The 19,537-nt window shown below is 41.6% G+C and overlaps 1 protein-coding gene across 1 annotated transcript; it reads left to right on the top strand.

Annotated features, from left to right (window-relative positions):
• The first annotated feature begins 13,021 nt into the window (after positions 1-13,021).
• LOC133246156 (5-hydroxytryptamine receptor 3C-like) lies at positions 13,022-18,708 on the top strand. The gene is made up of 8 exons (XM_061414177.1): positions 13,022-13,343; positions 13,788-13,832; positions 14,549-14,658; positions 16,465-16,634; positions 16,950-17,110; positions 17,622-17,826; positions 18,027-18,242; positions 18,375-18,708. The coding sequence occupies exons 1-8, from the start codon at positions 13,062-13,064 to the stop codon at positions 18,575-18,577; spliced, it is 1,392 nt and encodes a 463-aa protein (XP_061270161.1). The 5' UTR covers positions 13,022-13,061; the 3' UTR covers positions 18,578-18,708.
• Positions 18,709-19,537: the final 829 nt, after the last annotated feature.

The raw sequence follows: 19,537 nt of genomic DNA, 5'->3' as shown, positions 1-19,537 counted from the left end.
AATGCAATTAGGAAATAAAATCATTCTTCAAGTTTCTTCCCGTAAAGGTAAATTGAGTAATTCTGCCAAGTTACCCCAAGACAAGATGTCCAATGCCCAGGTCTCTCTTACTCTCTTACTACCTGTTTCACACTGTGCTAACATGGTATTCACTAGACCCCAAAGGAGCAGCCATTGTGTCTGCTTGCCTAGTTCCCACGTCTGACCAAAGACCACAACTCTTGCCTATTTCTTCATGCCTTTTGAGAAAATATCTGCTTAGAATTCTAGTCTCAGGGATCTTGAGTTCACAGGCTACTTTCTTTTCACTCTACTCAGCCTTACACTTGGAATCCATCTTCCATGTATTATTTAAACCAATTTGAGACATTTAGTTATTCAAAGTAGTTTCTTATTTCAGTATTCAATAACTGTTAGGCAATATTTTGAATCATTAATGCAACCTTTTAACATAATAAGTGCAACACACAGCTGGCATGCCAAAACCTTACACAATAAAGGTTTTTCTTCTTTACCTTTTCAAACTTTTTATTGCAATCTAGGTTACATACAGAGAAGTGTACAAATCTTCTGTGTACCACTGAATGAATTTTTAAAGTTGATCACACCTGAATAACCACCACCCAAGTGAAGAAATAGAACAACTCTTGGAAAAACACTCACTGGGGCCTTAGTAGTTGTTGCGCCCATTCATTCTCTCCAAAGGTAGTCACTAACCTGACTTCTAGACAAGTTTAGTCTGTTTTAGATTTTAGATAAGTGGAATTACAGTAGGTATTCTTTTATGTCTGACTTCTTTCCCTCAATGTTATATTTGTGAGATTTAGCCATGTGTGAATAGCAATATTTTGTTCATATTCATTGTTGTATAGGTTTTCATTTAATTATTTTTAGATCAGTAATTGCAGTCTTATTTACGGAGTTAACAGACTTGAACTTAGGTTAGATTAAAATCACTGCTCACTTTCTGATATTAAAAGAACATTGGCAGATTGTTTTCAACCATAAATTTAACTAGGTAATTTAACTGTACTTGCTTATATCCCTTTATAGCCTCAGTTAAAGGGTATAATATCTTAAATCATTTTTGTAACAAGGAAGGAGATGAATAAAAGTTGGGACACTAGATGTGTGGTTCAAAGCTTTCACTCTTCAGATCAGGGTTCATTCCAGAGTTGAGGGTTCTCTCCTGATTATATGGTATTGTGCTGGGTGAAGGAACTGGTGTACATTGAGTGTATGTCTCCATCTTTCCTACCCGTTTCCATGTGGATATTTTGTCATTTGCCCAACATGCAGAAGTCACTCAGCCAGTTTCTGGATTTCTCTCAGAAGGAATTGCTCTGTGCGTGTCTGTGGGAGGAAGGATGTTTAGGAGACTCCTATGTAACCATCTTGGTCTCCCCTAAATTTGTATATTTGTTTAAGCATTGTTTAATTCACAAAAAAAGCAAGGTTTTTTGTTTCTAGAGAGGTGACAAGCTGATTCTAAAATATATATAGAATTGCAAATGCCTAATATTTTTTAATAGAAGAACAAAGATGAAGAAATTACACTATTTGATTTTAAGTTTTACTTTAGATATACAGTATGTGAGGCAATGTAAGGATAGACATGGATCAATAGAACACAGAGAGGATCCAGAAATAGACCCATGCATGTTAGTCATTTGACTTTTGATAACAGGTCAAGATAATTCAGTGGAGAAAGAACAGTCTTATTAAATGAATGGTGCTAGAACAAATAGATATTTATGTTGACACTTACATCATATGCAAAAATATACTCAAAATTTATCATAGGCATAAATATAAAAATATAAAACTATAAAAATTCTGGGAAAAAATAGAGCAAAACACAGCAATCACAGAGGAAAAAGAAATAAAAGGAATCTAGATTGGAAAAGAAGAAGTAAAGCTCTCACTGTTTGCAGATGACATAGAAAACCCTGAAGATAGTATCAGAAAATTACTAGAGCTAATCAGTGAATTTAGCAAAGTTGCAGGATATAAAATCAATACACAGAAATCACTTGCATTTCTATATACTAACAAGGAAAAGTCAGAAAGAGAAATTAAGGAATCAATCCCACTCACTATTGCAACAAAAAGAATTAAATATCTAGCAATAAACTTATCTAAGGAGACAATCTGGTCCACTGGAGAAGGGAATGGCAAACCACTTCAGTATTCTTGCCTTGAGAACCCCATGAACAGTATGAAAAGACAAAATGATAAGATACTGAAAGAGAAACTCCCCAGGTCAGTAGGTACCCAATATGCTACTGGAGATCAGTGGAGAAATAACTCCAGAAACAATGAAGGGATGGAGCCAAAGCAAAAACAATACCCAGCTGTGGATGTGACTGGTGATAGAAGCAAGGTCCAATGCTGTAAAGAGCAATATTGCATAGGAACCTGGAATGTCAGGTCCATGAATTAAGGCAAATTGGAAGTGGTCAAACAAGAGATGGCAAGAGTGAATGTTGACATTCTAGGAATCAGAGAACTGAAATGGACTGGAATGGGTGAATTTAACTCAGATGACCATTATATCTACTACTGTGGGCAGGAATCCCTCAGAAGAAATGGAGTGGCCATCATGGTCAACAAAAGAGTCCGAAATGCAGTACTTGGATGCAATCTCAGAAACGACAGAATTCTCTCTGTTCGTTTCAAGGCAAACCATTCAATATCACAGTAATCCAAGGCTATGCCCCAACCAGTAACGCTGAAGAAGCTGAAGTTGAACGGTTCTATGAAGACCTACAAGACCTTTTAGAACTAACACCCAAAAAAGATGTCCTTTTCATTATAGGGGACTGGAATGCAAAAGTAGAAAGTCAAGAAACACCTGGAGTAACAGGCAAATTTGGCCTTGGAATACGGAATGAAGCAGGGCAAAGACTAACAGAGTTTTGCCAAGAAAATGCACTGGTCATAACAAACACCCTCTTCCAACAACACAAGAGAAGACTGTATACATGGACATCACCAGATGGTCAACACCAAAATCAGACTGATCATATTCTTTGCAGCCAAAGATGGAGAAGCTCTATACAGTCAGCAAAAACAAGACCAGGAGCTGACTGTGGCTCAGACCATGAACTCCTTATTGCCAAATTCAGACTTAAATTGAAGAAAGTAGGGAAAACCACTAGACCATTCAGGTATGACCTAAATCAAATCCCTTATGATTATACAGTGGAAGTGAGAAATAGATTTAAGGGCCTAGACCTGATAGATAGAGTGCCTGATGAACTATGGAATGAGGTTCGTGACATTGTACAGGAGACAGGGATCAAGACCATCCCCATGGAAAAGAAATGCAAAAGCAAAATGGCTGTCTGGGGAGGCCTTACAAATAGCTGTGAAAAGAAGAGAAGCGAAAAGCAAAGGAGAAAAGGAAAGATATAAACATCTGAATGCAGAGTTCCAAAGAATAGCAAGAAGAGGTAAGAAAGCCTTCTTCAGTGATCAGTGCAAAGAAATAGAGGAAAACAACAGAATGGGAAAGACTAGAGATCTCTTCAAGAAAATTAGAGATACCAAGGGAACATTCATGCAAAGATGGGCTCGATAAAGGACAGAAATGGTATGGACCTAACAGAAGCAGAAGATATTAAGAAGAGGTGGCAAGAATACACAGAAGAACTGTACAAAAAGATCTTCACAACCCAGATAATCACGATGGTGTGATCACTGACCTAGAGCCAGACATCCTGGAATGTGAAGTCAACTGGGCCTTAGAAAGCATCACTACGAACAAAGCTAGTGGAGGTGATGGAATTCCAGTTGAGCTATTTCAACTCCTGAAAGATGATGCTGTGAAAGTGCCGCACTCAATATGCCAGCAAATTTGGACAACTCAGCAGTAGTCACAGGACTGGAAAAGGTCAGTTTTCAAAGAAAGGCAATGCCAAGGAATGCTCAAACTACTACACAATTGCACTCATCTCACATGCTAGTAAAGTCATGTTCAAAATTCTCCAAGCCAGGCTTCAGCAATACATGTACCGTGAACTTTCTGATGTTCAAGCTGGTTTTAGAAAAGGCAGAGGAACCAGAGATCAAATTGCCAACATCCACTGGATGGCGGAAAAAGCAAGAGAGTTCCAGAAAAACATCTCTTTCTGCTTTATTGACTATGCCAAAGCCTTTGACTGTGTGGATAACAATAAACTGTGGAAAATTCTTAAAGAGATGGGAATACCAGACCACCTGATCTGCCTCTTGAGAAATGTGTATGCAGGTCAGGAAGCAACAGTTAGAACTGGACATGGAACAACAGACTGGTTCCAAATAGGAAAAGGAGTTTGTCAAGGCTGTATATTGTCACCCTGTTTATTTAACTTATATGCAGAGTACATCATGAGAAACGCTGGACTGGAAGAAACACAAGCTGGAATCAAGACTGCCAGGAGAAATATCAATAACCTCAGATATGCAGATGACACCACCCTTATGGCAGAAAGTGAAGAGGAACTCAAAAGCCTCTTGATGAAAGTGAAAGTGGAGAGTGAAAAAGTTGGCTTAAAGCTCAATATTCAGAAAACGAAGATCATGGCATCTGGTCCCACCACTTCATGGGAAATAGATGGGGAAACAGTGGAAACAGTGTCAGACTTTATTTTTCTGGGCTCCAAAATCACTACAGATGGTGACTGCAGCCATGAAATTAAAAGGCGCTTACTCCTTGGAAGGGAAGTTATGACCAACCTAGATAGCATATTCAAAAGCAGAGACATTACTTTGCCAACAAAGGTCCATCTAGTCAAGGCTATGGTTTTTCCTGTGTTCATGTATGGATGTGAGAGTTGGACTGTGAAGAAGGCTGAGCGCTGAAGAACTGATGCTTTTGAACTGTGGTGTTGGAGAAGACTCTTGAGAGTCCCTTGGACTGCAAGGAGATCCAACCAGTCCATTCTGAAGGAGATCAGCCCTGGGATTTCTTTGGAAGGAATGATGCTAAAGCTGAAACTCCAGTACTTTGGCCACCTCATGTGAAGAGTTGACTCATTGGAAAAGACTCTGATGCTGGGAGGGATTGGGGGCAAGAGGAGAAGGGGATGACAGAGGATGAGATGGCTGGGTGGCATCACTGACTTGATGGACATGAGTCTGAGTGAACTCCGGGAGTTGGTGATGGACAGGGAGGCCTGGCGTGCTGCGATTCATGGGGTCGCAAAGAGTCAGACACGACTGAGCAACTGATCTGATCGCTGATCTGAAGGAGACAAAAGAACTGTACACAGAAAATTATAAGACACTAATGAAAGAAATCAAAGATGACCTAAATAGATGGAGAGATATCCCATGTTCCTGGGTAGGAAGAATAAATATTGTAAAAATGACTATACTACCAAATGCAATCTACAAATTCAATGCAATCCCTATCAAATTACCAATGGCATTTTTCACAGAACTAGAACAAAAAATTTCACAGTTCATATGGAAAAACAAAAGACCCCAAATACCAAAGCAGTCTTGAGAAAGAAGAATGGAGCTGGAAGAATCAACCTCCTGATTTAAGATTATACTACAAAGTTACAGTCATCAATAGAGTACAGTACTGACACAAAAACAGAAATATAGATCAATGTAACAAGATAGAAAGCCAAGAAATAAACCCATGCACCTATGGGTACCTTATTTTAGACAAAGGAGGCAAGAATATACAATAAGGCAAAGACAGCTTCTTCAAAAAATGGTGCTGGGAAAACTGGATAGCTACATGTAAAAGAATGAAATTAGAACACTTCCTAACACCATACACAAGATAAACTCAAAATGGATTAAAGACCTAAATGTAAGACTAGAAACTATAAAACTCTTAGAGGAAAACAAAGGCAGAACACTTGATGACATAAATCAAAGTAAGATCCTCTTTGACCCACCTCCTAGAGTAATGGAAATAAAAACAAAAGTAAACAAGTGGGACCTGATTAAACTGAAAAGCTTTTGCACAGCAAAGCAAACTATAAGCAAGGTGAAAAGACAGTCCTCAGAATGGGAGAAAATAATAGCAAATGAAACAACTGACAAAGGATTAATTTCTAAAATATACAAGCAGCTCATACAATTCAATGTCAGAAGAACAAACAACCCAATCAAAAAGTGGGGAAAAGACCTAAACAGACATTTCTCCAAAGAAGACTTAGAGATGGCTAACAAACACATGAAAAGATGCTCAAAGCTGCTCGTTATTAGACAAAACTACAATGAGATATCACCTCACACTGGTCAGAATGGCCATCATCAAAAAGTCTACAAACAATAAATGCTGGAGAGGGTGTGGAGGAAAGGAAACACTCTTGCACTGTTGTTGGGAATGTAAATTGACACAGCTACTATGGAAGACAGTATTTCTTAAAAAACTACGAATAAAACTGCCACATGACCCAGCAATCCCACTCCTAGGCATATACCCTGGGGAAACCAAAATTGAAAAAGACACATGTATCCCATTGTTCATTGCAGCACTACTTATAATAGCTAGAACTTGGAAGCAACCTGCTGCTGCTGCTGCTGCTAAGTTGCTTCAGTCGTGTCTGACTCTGTGCGACCCCATAGATGGCAGCCCACTAGGCTCCTGTGTCCCTGGGATTCTCCAGGCAAGAATACTGGAGTGGGTTGCCATTTCCTTCTCCAATGCATGAAAGTGAAAAGTGAAAGTAAAGTCGCTTAGTCGTGCCTGACTCTTAGCGACCCCATGGACTGCAGCCTACCAGGCTCCTCTGTCCATGGGATTTTCCAGGCAAGAGTACTGGAGTGGGTTGCCATTGCCTTCTCCTGGAAGCAACCTAGCTGTCCATCAACAGATGAATGGATAAAGAAGTTGCGATACATATATACAATGGAATATTACTCAGCCATAAAAAGGAACACATTTGAGTCAGTTCTGATGAGGTGGATGAATCTAGAACCTATTATACAGAGTGAAGTGAGTCAGAAAGAGAAAGATAAATATCGTATTCTAACATGTATATACAGAATCTAGAAGAATGGTACTGAAGAATTTATTTACAGGGCAGCAGTGGAGAAACAGACATAGAGAATAGACTTATGGACATGGGGAGAGGGGAGCACAGGGTGAGATATATGGAAAGAGTAACATGGAAACTTACATTACCATATGTAAAATAGGTGGCCAACGGGAATTTTCTATATGTCTCAGGAAACTCAAACAGGGGCTCTGTATCAGCCTAGAGGGGTGGGATGGGGAGGGAGATGGGAGCCAAGTTCAAAAGGGAGGGTATATATGTATACCTATGGCTGATTTATATTGAGATTTGACAGAAAACAACATTTTGTGAAGCAATTATCCCTCAATAAAAAAATAAATTAAAAGAAAAAAATTAAAAAAAAAAAAAAAAGAATCTGCCTGTCAGTGCAGGAAGCACGGGTTCGATCCCTGAGCCAGGAAGATCCCACATGCCTTGGAGGAGCTAAGCCCGTGCACTGCAGCTCCTGGGTCTGTGCCCCGGAGCCCGTGAGCCGCAGCTCCTGAAACCGGGCACCTCCAGCCCTTGCTCGGCGACGAGAAGGCCCCCGCGACGAGAAGCCCTGCACCGCAGCTGGAGCCCCGCTCACCGCAGCTGGAGCCCCGCTCACCGCAACTAGAGAATGGCCTGAGCAGCAGGGAGACCCGGCCACAAATAAAATTTAAAAAAAAAAAAAAGAAAGAAAGAAAAAAAATAGAGCAAAACATACTGTAACATTGTGGTAGGCAAAGATTTTGTACACTGAACAAAGGACTATAAAAATAACCAGATGTATGAGAAGAAGCAAATATAATTTCTAAAAATTAAAAATACAATTATTGAAAATTAACAATCACAGTGGATAAATTAAAGCAAATTGTTGTTGTTCAGTCGCTCAGTTGTGTCTGACTCTTTGTGACTCCATGGACTGCAGCACGCCAGGCTTCCCTGTACTTCACCAGCTCCCGGAGCTTGCTCAAACTCACATGCATTGAGTCGGTGATGCCACCCAATTAGACACAGATAAAAAAAGAACTGATGAGTTGGAAGACAGGCTGAAAGTGGTAAAGAAAGACAGGATTGGAGAAGGAAAAATGAAATGAGGAAAGAAAATCCTAAATGAAACTAAAAGAAGTCAAGAAAGGAGGGGAAAAAGAAGCAGAGTATGGAATAAGATGGCAGAAGTAAATCCAAATAAGTTAATAATAAAACAAATGTAAATATATTAAACTCAACAATTTAGTTAGTGTTTGTTTAGTTGGATTTTAAAAAGACGCACCTAAAACCAAAGGACACAGAAAAGCTGAAGGTAAAAGATAGGAAAAGACATGTAAGGTAAATACTAATTATAAGCAAGCTGGAATGGTTCTAGCAACATCAGACAAAACTGTCATTAAGACAAAAACAATTATTCAGAATAAAGAGAATCTCAACATAAAGATCAAATGTTTATCCTATCACTTGGAGGATATAACCGTTATAAACATGAATGCATTTGATAAAATAACTTCAAATATATATAAAGCAAAACTGGACAGAATTACAAAGATAAAGTGACAGTTCTAGTATTAAAATAGGAAATTTCAATATATTTCACTGTGACAACACATTACTGAAAAAATAATATATTTTAACCACATGGTTAAATTAGATGTAATGAGAATATGTAGAACTCTACACTTAACAATTGGAGAATACATTCTTTGTAAGCACATTTGGAATATTTACAAAAATCAACTATAGACTATAAGCATGTCTCAAAATTTAGTAGCAGTCAGACTGTGTTCTCTGAAATTATTATTAACAAATATTTATATCATGCTATTATGTACCAGCACTTTTCTAAGCATTTTGAAATTATGACCTTATTTAATCCTTATAACAATACGATAAGAGCTATTGCTATTATCCATTTGATAGATGAAGAAACTGAGGAAAAGAGGTAAAGTAACTTAACTTACACCCATGGGACTTCCCTAGTGGTCCAGTGGCTAAGAATCCACGCCCCGCTCACAGCGGGCTGGAGTTCGATCCCTGGTTAGGGAACTAGATCCCACATGTCGCAACTAAGAGCTCACATGCCACAACAAAGACCCAGCACAGCCAAATAAATAAGTAAACTGTACATTCAGGGAGTTCCCTGCTAGCCTAGTGATTAACATTTCAGGCTTTCACTACTGTAGACCATGAGAAGTGGCAAAAACAGCCAAACAATCCAGCAATTGCACTTCTGGGTATTTATTCCAGAAAACCTATGTTCATACAAAAACCACAACACAAATATTTCTAGCAGCTTTATGCATAATAGACAAAAACTGTTAACAACTCTGTGAAGAAAAATATATTGATCTCTGCTCCCAATTCCTGAGATAGAGTTCTTAAAACTGTAATTTCCTGAGTGATAGCATTGGAGAAGGAAATGGCAACCCACTCCAGTGTTCTTGCCTGGAGAATCCCAAGGACGGGGGAGCCTGGTGGGCTTCCATCTATGGGGTCGCACAGAGTCGGACATGACTGAAGCGACTTAGCAGCAGCAGCAGCAGCAGTTGTATTAGGAACATCTTTTGTTCAATACTTGGTCTTTGCTCTGCGTTCCTGACACAGACTCCTAAATCCCTCAGAATTTCCCAGATGTTGTTCTCATGAGGTGACTTTTGGTAGACTCCTGGATAGCTTCAGAATAGGGACAGGTCATTAGAAAGACCAAGCCATAGAAGCTTGGAACTTCCTGCTCCAATCCCCATGCTTTGCTGACAGGAGAGGAGCTGCAGATTGAGTTAATAATCAATCATGCCTATGTAACAAAGCTTCTGTAAGAAATCCCTGAACTATGGAATTCGAAGAGTTTCTGGATTGACAAACCCATGTGCCAGGAGGGTAGCACACCCCAATTCCTTAGAGACAGAAGCTCCTGCACTCAGCACCCTTCCAAACCTTGTCCTGTATATCGTTTCATCTGTCTGTTTATCTATATCCTTTATTATATAAAAGTTAAAAAGTTAGTCACTCAGTCACATCTGATTCTTTGTGACCCCATGGACTGTAGCTCACCAGGCTCCTCTGTCCATGGAATTCTCCAAGAAATAATACTGGAGTGGTTGGGTTGTCATTCCCTCCTCCAGGGGATCTTCCCAACCCAAGGATGGAATCTGGGTCTCTCGCATTGCAGGCAAATTCTTCACCATCTGAGCCACCAGGGAAGCCCTTTGTTATATACTTTATAATAAATCAGTAAACACAAGTGTTTCCATGAGTTCTGTGAGCCATACAACAAACCATCAAACCTGAGGATGGAGTTGTGGGAACCCTCAATTTATAGTCAGTTGTCCAGAAGTGTGGGAGACCTGGGCTTGTAATAGGCATCTGAAGTAGGGGGTAGTCTCGTGGGAATGAGACTTTTGCTTGTGGGACCTGCACTAACTGTGGATAATGAATGTCAGAATGGCTCAGTGTGAGGGGGAAAGAAAAAAACACATATTTGGTGTCCAAAGTAAGTGTTTTCCCTTAAAACTCAGAAGTCCTTCACCAGGTAGAAAAACAAACTGTGTGACATCCATACTGTGGACGATTGCTCAGCAGGAAAAGGGGGTGGTACTGATACAGGCAACTATCTGGATGAATCTCCAAAGAATTTTGTTGAGTGAGAAAAGCCAATGCTGAAAGGTTACATCTGCATGATTTGGTCTATATAACATTCTTGAAATGACAAAATTATAGAAATGGAGAACAAATGAGTGGTTGCCAGATGGTAGAGTAATGGGGAGGGAGGTGATTATAGCTACAAAACGGTGACATGAAAGATCTTAGAGTTAATGTTCTATATCTTGAGTGTATCAATAGTAATAGCAATATCCTGATTGTGGTATCTCAATATAGCCCATCCCAAAGTTTTCAATAAACTGAGTGTGAATCAGAGCCACTTGGGGCACTTTCAGACACACACACAAACCGCCAAATGATTTTTCAACTCACAAACATTACCTGATGATGCCAAGGCTGTAGGCCTTTAGAGACATTAGACAGGGAAGGGTAAGTGGGTGAGTTCTATTTTAGGAGAATAGGAAAATAAAGGATTAGGTTAGGGAAAACTAGATAGAGGAAACCTTATAAAGAAGCTATTCCAATAGTACAAACAAGGGATGATGCAAACCTGTATTGTGGTGCTAGCTGCAGGGACAGAGTTCTGATAGGTTTATGTCACAAAAAAGGGAGCTTAACCTCTCAAGCAAGCTTCTTAACTCAGTATTGACAGTAATCCCTAAGGTCCTTAGCTGGATAAAGGATATATTTCTAGGTCTGCAACAAAATAATTACCTGTTCCTGCCTTGTGAAATCAGCAAGTGGCCCCACCCCAAGAGAGCACACTCATCCCTTCCAGGTGGTCCACACACTTTCTCTGAGGCACAGTTCTTTCCAGAAGGACTTGATGATACCTTTATTAATGACCTCACCTGCCCCATCTCCCAAGTCCCCCAGTTTTCCTGAAAGGTTCTTGTAACTCAAATATGAGACCACTTATCTAGACAAAGATGCTAAACAGATACTTCTCCCCTAGTCTTGGCCCAATTTTCTCTCTGCCTAGAGCTCAGAAGGCATACTTGGACAGGGGCAAAGCAGGACACTCTGCTGTGACCTCTCTGGCCACAGCCTCTCACTAGGGAGGGATCAGCTGTCATGAGCAGCATTTAAAACCAGGAATCAAGGTGTGGTCTGGGCTCTTTTAAGTTCCAGGGTTTGGGGTTCCTGGCGAATCCCCAGAGAAGAATCCAGAAGAGGAGGATGGAAGGGTGGTGGTCCACTACAGGGGGATTCTTCCTCTGCCTCAGTGCCAGCCTTGTGCTTCAAGGTAAGATGAGACAAGAACAGGGAAAGAGGGGAATACTGTTCTGGGAAAATTCCAGAAACCCTCTCATTCCCCAGAACTAGAAAGCACCCAAAGGAGTTGGGTTAAACATTTCTTTTCTCTTTAATATTTATGGTTTGGTTTCCTTTGGGAAACAGATGAAAAACCTATTTCACTAATCAGAACACACAGCTCCCGTCTCATTTGCCTGCATAGGCATCTACTAAATCATCTGTTGTTCCATTTTACTGCCTCTCTGATTCCACTCCTTTATATTAACAATGTTCAACTTGTCCTTCTACCAGATTAGTAACTATGAACAGGGTAGTCTGGGTCCTTCTGACAATAACATAACTCCTTTCCCACCTCGCTTTGGCAGATGTGGTAGAGAGGTGATATGGAGGAAAAGGACAGTGTTTGCTTCCCCCCAGATATGTTTCTCCTTAGTTTGGAGATGTACCTCATGAGATAATTGGAATGGGGAGATGTAAAAGAGACGTGGGAAAGAAAAGGCTGGGCTTAGCTACAGGAATAACCACAGTTACCTGGGGTTGGGGTGCAGGGGAGGTGGGCAGAAGGACTTTAAGATTTCATCATATAGCTCCACCAGCCACATGGTGGATGATCAATGAGATCTTATCAAGATGGTGATGATGAAAATGCCACCCATAGATCTTAGAGGAAATCACTGAGTTTGAGAATGTCACAGGGTACAGGACATTGTAGGTAGTCAATAAATTCACACTGAATACCACATTCCTTAAGTTTCCACATGTTTGACATCACACAGATGTTTGTCTCTAAATTTTTCCTTTCAGGAAATGAGAAAACATGAAAGTGGGAAAGGAACATTGAGAAACAAAATTTTAGAGGAATTTTGTTCAGCATCTACAAGGAAGAATCATAATAGAGCTGGAGAGAAGAAAAGTATGGTCAGACAAAGGCCAAAACTTTAGGGTCACCACTATGGAAGGAAGAGGCCTCCCCAGAGAGGCAGTTTGCATAGGGATTTGGGTAGGCTTTATATGGGACTAAAAGCACAGGAAGAAAGGGCTGTGCTCTGACTCAGCTCACCACATCAACTTCCACCATTTGCCTACCACACCAGCCCATCCTCTTCAGCCCTGGCAGGAAGAACTTGGCCTCTGGGACTCTTGTCCCAAGAAGCGGGGCGGGGTGGGGGGGGTACGGGGAGCCCGGGGGGGCGCGGGGGGTGTGGTTCACATGACCACCCCATGTCCACATTTCTTTCTCTGCAGGGAGGCTCTCAGGTTCCAGCCCTGGCACTCCTCTCACTTAGGAAAACACAAAAGCCCTATTTCCATCTCACAGGGTCTCTATTCTCTACAGGGAGGGCAAACACTTTCACCATCAATTGCTCAGGCTTTGACCAGCAAGGGGTAGACCCCACTGTCTTCCAGTCTGTATTTAACAAGAAGGACTTCCGTCCAGTCACCAATTTTAGCATCCCTACTCGTATCAACATCTCTTTCACCCTGTCTGCCATCCTGGAAGTGGTAAGTTTTGACTGCTATATTTTTCTATAGGTTGCTAATAGAAAACAAGAACTCTACCTTGTCAGTCCAACATTATAGCTGTCCAGTGGTAAGCAATGAACTTCCTGAATGGATTTTGTACAAGTTAGATGTTCATCCTCTGGGGTTGAGAGACATGACAGGGAATGCTGCAGTGACATTTTGTCAGGGAACATTGTCCTTGAATCCTGCCCTTATAGGAATATTCCATTTAAAAAAAAAAAAAAACACATATTCCCAATGGGCTCCCATGCTGTTTTTTCTCCTTACAGTTTCTGTGCAACCTTAATTTTTCTGAACTATCTTTCGAGACTTGTAATTGAAAAACTGAACATGGGGCCACTTAGGAAACAAAGGGAAGAGGTAGACTAGGACCTGATTCCATAGCTAATGATCCTGAATGGGGATTTTTTTTTTTTTAAACAGGATGCACAACTTCAGCTGCTGACATCATTTCTGTGGTTAAAGTTGGTACGTAATCCCAGCTTTTTTCTCTCTTTCTCCTTGCCTGCTTTTCTGGCTTTTTTTGCAAAAATCACATTTGTTAAAACTGACAGCGCCCAAGGAAATACAACCAGAATGGGGCCATTGCTGGTGACAAATAGCTTTCTGGGCTGCCAATCAACTTTGAAATTCAGATGGAAAAAACAGGAAGAAAAAGGGCAGTATAGTTGGAAACCCCTAAGTAAGCTTCAAGGCTCAAACGTATCCAGCACCCAGCTTAAGATTTCCTGTGAGCAGGAAGAGAAAAGCCAATAAGACTTTGTAAACTAGAAAAGAGGGACATTATCACCAGAGAGAGAAGAGGAATCAGAGTTTAAAAGGAAATGTGGCTAAAAAAAAATTAAAAAGCAACTGTTATAACAATGTGCACAGTAGGAGTCCAGGTAAATAAAAACAAATGCTGGAATATATATTTTTTCTAGAATGATGTATAAAAAACTGTTAATAATGGGACTGAGTTGAGGAGATGAACTGAGTCGGAGTGAATTAAGGAGGGAAAAAGTTATTTTGTATATTATATCTTTCTGGAGTTGTTGAAGTTTTATCATATGCCCATAGTACATACAATTAGGAAAAATACAGACATATGTATGTATATTTTAAGGGACTCAAGGGCAGCAAATGCTGATATAAACTAGCTTCAGGTCTGAGCCATAATCATCTCTCTGTGCCCTGTGTCCTAGAGCTGGAATCACCCATTTATCAGCTGGGACCCAGAAGAATGTGGTGATATCAAAAAACTCGCCATCACAGCTGAGAACCTGTGGCTCCCAGACATCTTCATCGTAGAATCGTGAGTATCAGGGCCGGGAAAAGCTGGGGGAAGACTCTTCTGCAAGGAGCAGGCCAGGGCAGTGCAGGGCAAACCCATGCAGCGGGGCCACTGAAAACTTATTTCAGAGAGGAACACAGTCACAGCTCATCAACTTTTCCCCTAGAAATGAGAAAACGGTGGGCAGAAAAGACGGCGGATCATCAAGACAGTATGGTACTGGCACAAAGGCAGAAATATAAATCAATGGAACAAAATAGAAAGCCCAGAGAGAAATCCACACACCTATCGACACCTTATCTTTGACAAAGGAGGCAAAAATATACAATGGAAATAAGACAATCTCTTTAACAAGTGGTGCTGGGAAAACTGGTCAACCACTTGTAAAAGAATGAAACTAGAACACTTTCTAACACCATACACAAAAATAAATTCAAAATGGATTAAAGATCTAAATGTAAGACCAGAAACTATAAAACTCCTAGAGGAAAACATAAGCAAAACACTCTCCAACATAAATCACAGCAAGATCCTCTACGACCCACCTCCCAGAGTAATGGAAATAAAAGCAAAAATAAACAAACGGGACCTAATTAAACTTAAAAGCTTTTGCACAATGAAGGAAACCATAAGCAAGGTGAAAAGACAGCCTTCAGAATGGGAGAAAATAATAGCAAATGAAGCAACTGACAAAGAATTAATCTCAAAAATATACAAGCAACCCCTGTAGCTCAACTCCAGAAAAATAAACGACCCAATCAAAAAATGGGCCAAAGAACTAAACAGATATTTCTCCAAAGAAGACATACAAATGGCTAACAAACACATGAAAAGAGGCTCAACATCACTCATTATCAGAGAAATGCAAATCAAAACCACAATGAGGTACCATTTCACACCAGTCAGAATGGCTGCTATCAAAAAGTCTACAAGAAATAAGTGCTGGTGAGGATGTGGAGAAAAGGGAACCCTCTTACACTGTTGGTGGGAATGCAAACTAGTACAGCCACTATGGAGAACAGTGTGGAGATTCCTTAAAAAACTGGAAATAGAACTGCCATATGACCCAGCAACCCCATTGCTGGGCATACACACCGAGGAAACCAGAATTGAAAGAGATACATGTACCCCCATGTTCATCGCAGCACTGTTTATAATAGCCAGGACATGGAAGCAACCTAGATGTCCATCAGCAGACGAATGGATAAGAAAGCTGGTGGTACATATACACAATGGAATATTACTCAGCTGTTAAAAAGAATACATTTGAATCAGTTCTAAGGAAGTGGATGAAACTGGAGCCTATTATACAGAGTGAAGTAAGCCAGAAAGAAAAACACCAATACAGTATACTAACGCATATATATGGAATTTAGAAAGATGGTAATGATAACCCTATATGTGAGACAGTAAAAGAGACACAGATGTATAGAACAGTCTTTTGGACTCTGGGAGAAGGTGAGGGTGGGATCATTTGGAAGAATAGCATTGAAACATGTATATTATCATATGTGAAACGAATTGCCAGTCCAGGTTTGATGCATGAGACAGGGTGCTCAGGGCCGGAGCACTGGGATGACCCAGAGGGATGGGATGGGGAGGGAGGTGGGAGGGGGGCTCAGGATGGGGAACATATGTATACTCATGGTGGATTCATGTCAATGTATGGCAAAAAAAAAAAAAAAACAACACTAAAATACTGTAAAGTAATTAGCCTCCAATTTAAATAAATTAAAAAAAAAAAAGATGGCGGAGCAGCAGCATTGGGAAACCTTGCCTTAAGAGCAAAACTTAAAACAGATGCCTGCCCCCACTTTTGCCACTTAGCATGGATGTGGATCAGACCCCGGATGGCCTCTCTGCATATGTGTCTAATGATGGTCATGTTGTATATAACAAACCGATGAGGGTGACCAGCATCTGTAACCTGGACATCTTCTACTTCCCATTTGACCAGCAGAACTGCACCCTCACCTTTAGCTCTTTCCTCTATACAGGTGAGTTGCACTGAATAAAATGAGATCAACCAGTGGGGCAACAAAAAAACACTCAGGGGCCAAGTCATTTTTTTTATGTATAAAAGGGGATAGTGGAATATTTTCTAGTTGCGGGTATGTAGATGGTGGGGAGAAGTTGAATTTTAGAGACTTCCTGAAAAATCCCAAAACTGAAAGGAGGCAACTGGGCAGCAAGGAAGTCACACTACAGGACTAGCTGAAAAAGTAACTAAAACAGTCATCGAATCATCTCTGCAATCCCAGCATAGAGCAGGTGCTGAGCAGATGTGAACTGAGTGTTTGTCTCCCCGGCAGAGGAAAGAATGTTGCTGGGCATGGACAAGGAAGTGTGGGAGATAATGGATGACTCACGTGACCGTGGCCGCACACAAGGAGAGTGGGAGCTCCTGGGCATCAACAAGGCCACCCCGAAGATGTCTGTGGGCACCAGTCTTTTTGACCAGATCATGTTCTATGTAAGGCCAGAGATTCCAGCATGACTCTCCATCCCCCATAGCTTCCTCATCAGACCCTTCTAAGTCTCAGAGCCTTTCACCATTTGCCCTAAGACCAAAAAGTCCCTAGGCACCATAACTCTCACAGCCTTTCTCTCTCCCAAGTCCCCAAAGCAACCCCCATCTCTGAACCTATCATCCCTGGCCTAGGTTTTCTTCAGTGGGTATGGGGGAGTCCTATTTGTCACACAAAAGCTGCTCCTCCCAAAAACAGCTATTGTTGGAGTGAGAACATCAAGAAAGGAAGGAGTGGGACTTCCGGGTGATCCAGTGGTTGGAACTCTGCACTTCCAATGCAGGGGGTGCAGGTTTGATCCTGGTCATGGAACTAAGATCCAATAGGCTGTATGGTATAGACCAAAAAAAAGAAAAGAAAGAAAGGAAGGGACTGGACTCATCCCTTGGTTTCTAACTTCAGTTAGAACATCCAGTTCTAACTTCACCTGGTTCTCTGCTCTCCCCTCCCCACCAGGTGGCCATCAGGCGCAGGCCCACCCTCTACGTTATAAACCTCCTGGTGCCCAGTAGCTTTCTAGTCGCCATTGACGCCCTCAGCTTCTACCTGCCGGCAGAAAACGAGAACCGTGCCCCATTCAAGATGACACTCCTGTTGGGCTACAACGTCTTCCTGCTCAATATCAGTGACTTACTTCCTGCCACTGGCACCTCCCTCTTTAGTATGTCCCCTACCTCTCAGTTGGGAAATGAAAAATGAAAAACAACATAGGCAGGGTAGGCGAGTGAACTGGCTAGATCTGCTGAGGCAGTTAAGGTGCAGTCATCTTTAAAAAGCCTTGAGGTGTGAGACAGAAGAAAGGGGGGCTTGGTGGTCCTTCTGGCCCTGACTCACCCGAGTGTGCTCCTTCCTGCCACCCAGGTGTCTACTTTGCCCTGTGTCTGTCCCTGATGGTGCTCAGCCTCCTGGAGACCATCTTTATCACCTACCTGCTGCACCTGGCCACCACCCAGCCCCCACCCATGCCTCGCTGGCTCCACTCCCTGCTTCTACGCCACGCCAGTCCAAGGACATGTTGCCCTGCTGTGCCCCAGAAAGAAAATACAAGCCTGGGCCTCATATCCACCCACCTGTCTGGTAAGAGAAGTCTACACTGCTCACCCTGTCTACACTGCTCACCCTGTCTACACTGGCCCAACTTCCCAGTCTCCCATTTCTCTAATCCTGTCTCCCTCCCATTTCATGGCTATATCTCTGTCCTCCCCATAGGACTGAAGGAGCCAGGAAAACTGGGAGGGAAGGAGTTGGGACCCAAAGAGGCAGAACTGAATGGGGGCACAGGATTGACAAGAGCCCAGCTCGCTGACCTGTGGGTGCAATTCGGCCACATGATGGACAACCTGCTCTTCCGCATCTACCTGCTCTTCTTGGCCACCTCTGTCACCACGATCCTTGTCCTCTGGAACACCTAGGAGCAGAGTTCTAATGGTGCAAGAACACCCAGTGTTTAGGTTTCCTTGGCTTCCACTAACCATCCCAGACACTGTTCCTTTGCTCCAGTCCACACACAACAGTCCCAAAAATGTGCCCATGATCCCTGCTCCAACCCTCCCTGGGCTTAAACAGAACCACTGTCGATGCTCTCAGAAATGGCATTATATTTCCAAAACACAATTCAGAATATACATGTTTATGCTAGAAATATAATTTTTACTGGAAAAGAAAGGCTTTATAGTAAAGACTACAAATATTTACCAAAAAGTCATTCATGTTGCTGGAGTAGAGGTCAGGGATTAAACCTTTTTTTAAAAATAGGCTAAAATGCTTATTTATTATTTTAACAAATATTTATTGAGCATCTACTATCTGCGAGGTACTATTCTGAATTCTGAGGATACAGAAGTGAACCAGGCTGGCAAAAATCTCTATCCACAGGGAGCTTACATTGCGGGTGGGTGGAGACTGACAGTAAAGAAGAGAAGTGAAACACAGAGTATGTGCTGAGTGCCAAGGAGAAAAAGCAAAGCAGAATGGGCAATGCAGGGAGGAAGCTGCAAGTTTAGGAGGGCGGTCAAGGAAGACCTCAGATAACTTCCTGACAGGCTGGCTCCTGTGCATTGTTCCATGATAATGCCAGTGGAGGACCAGTCTTTTCCAAACTGGCTGTAACCCAGTCTTTTCCGAGAGGTCAGAGGCTATATAACTTACTCAAGGTCATGCAGTTCTTGCTATTTTTAGTTCTTTTTTCAGGGATAGGTCTGTGCTTAATGAATGTTTACTGAGCCCAGGTGAGGGGATAAACAAATGTCCTTGGGTAATCCTGTTAGAAGAGCTGACTCATTGGAAAAGACCCTAATGCTGGGAAAGATTGAAGGCAGGAGAAGGGGACGACAGAGGATGAGGTGGTTGGATGGCATCACCGACTCAATGGA

The sequence above is a fragment of the Bos javanicus genome, chromosome 1 (genome assembly GCF_032452875.1).
Source record: "Bos javanicus breed banteng chromosome 1, ARS-OSU_banteng_1.0, whole genome shotgun sequence".
Taxonomy (NCBI): Eukaryota; Metazoa; Chordata; class Mammalia; order Artiodactyla; family Bovidae; genus Bos; species Bos javanicus.
This window is presented reverse-complemented; position numbering and strand designations above follow the sequence as displayed.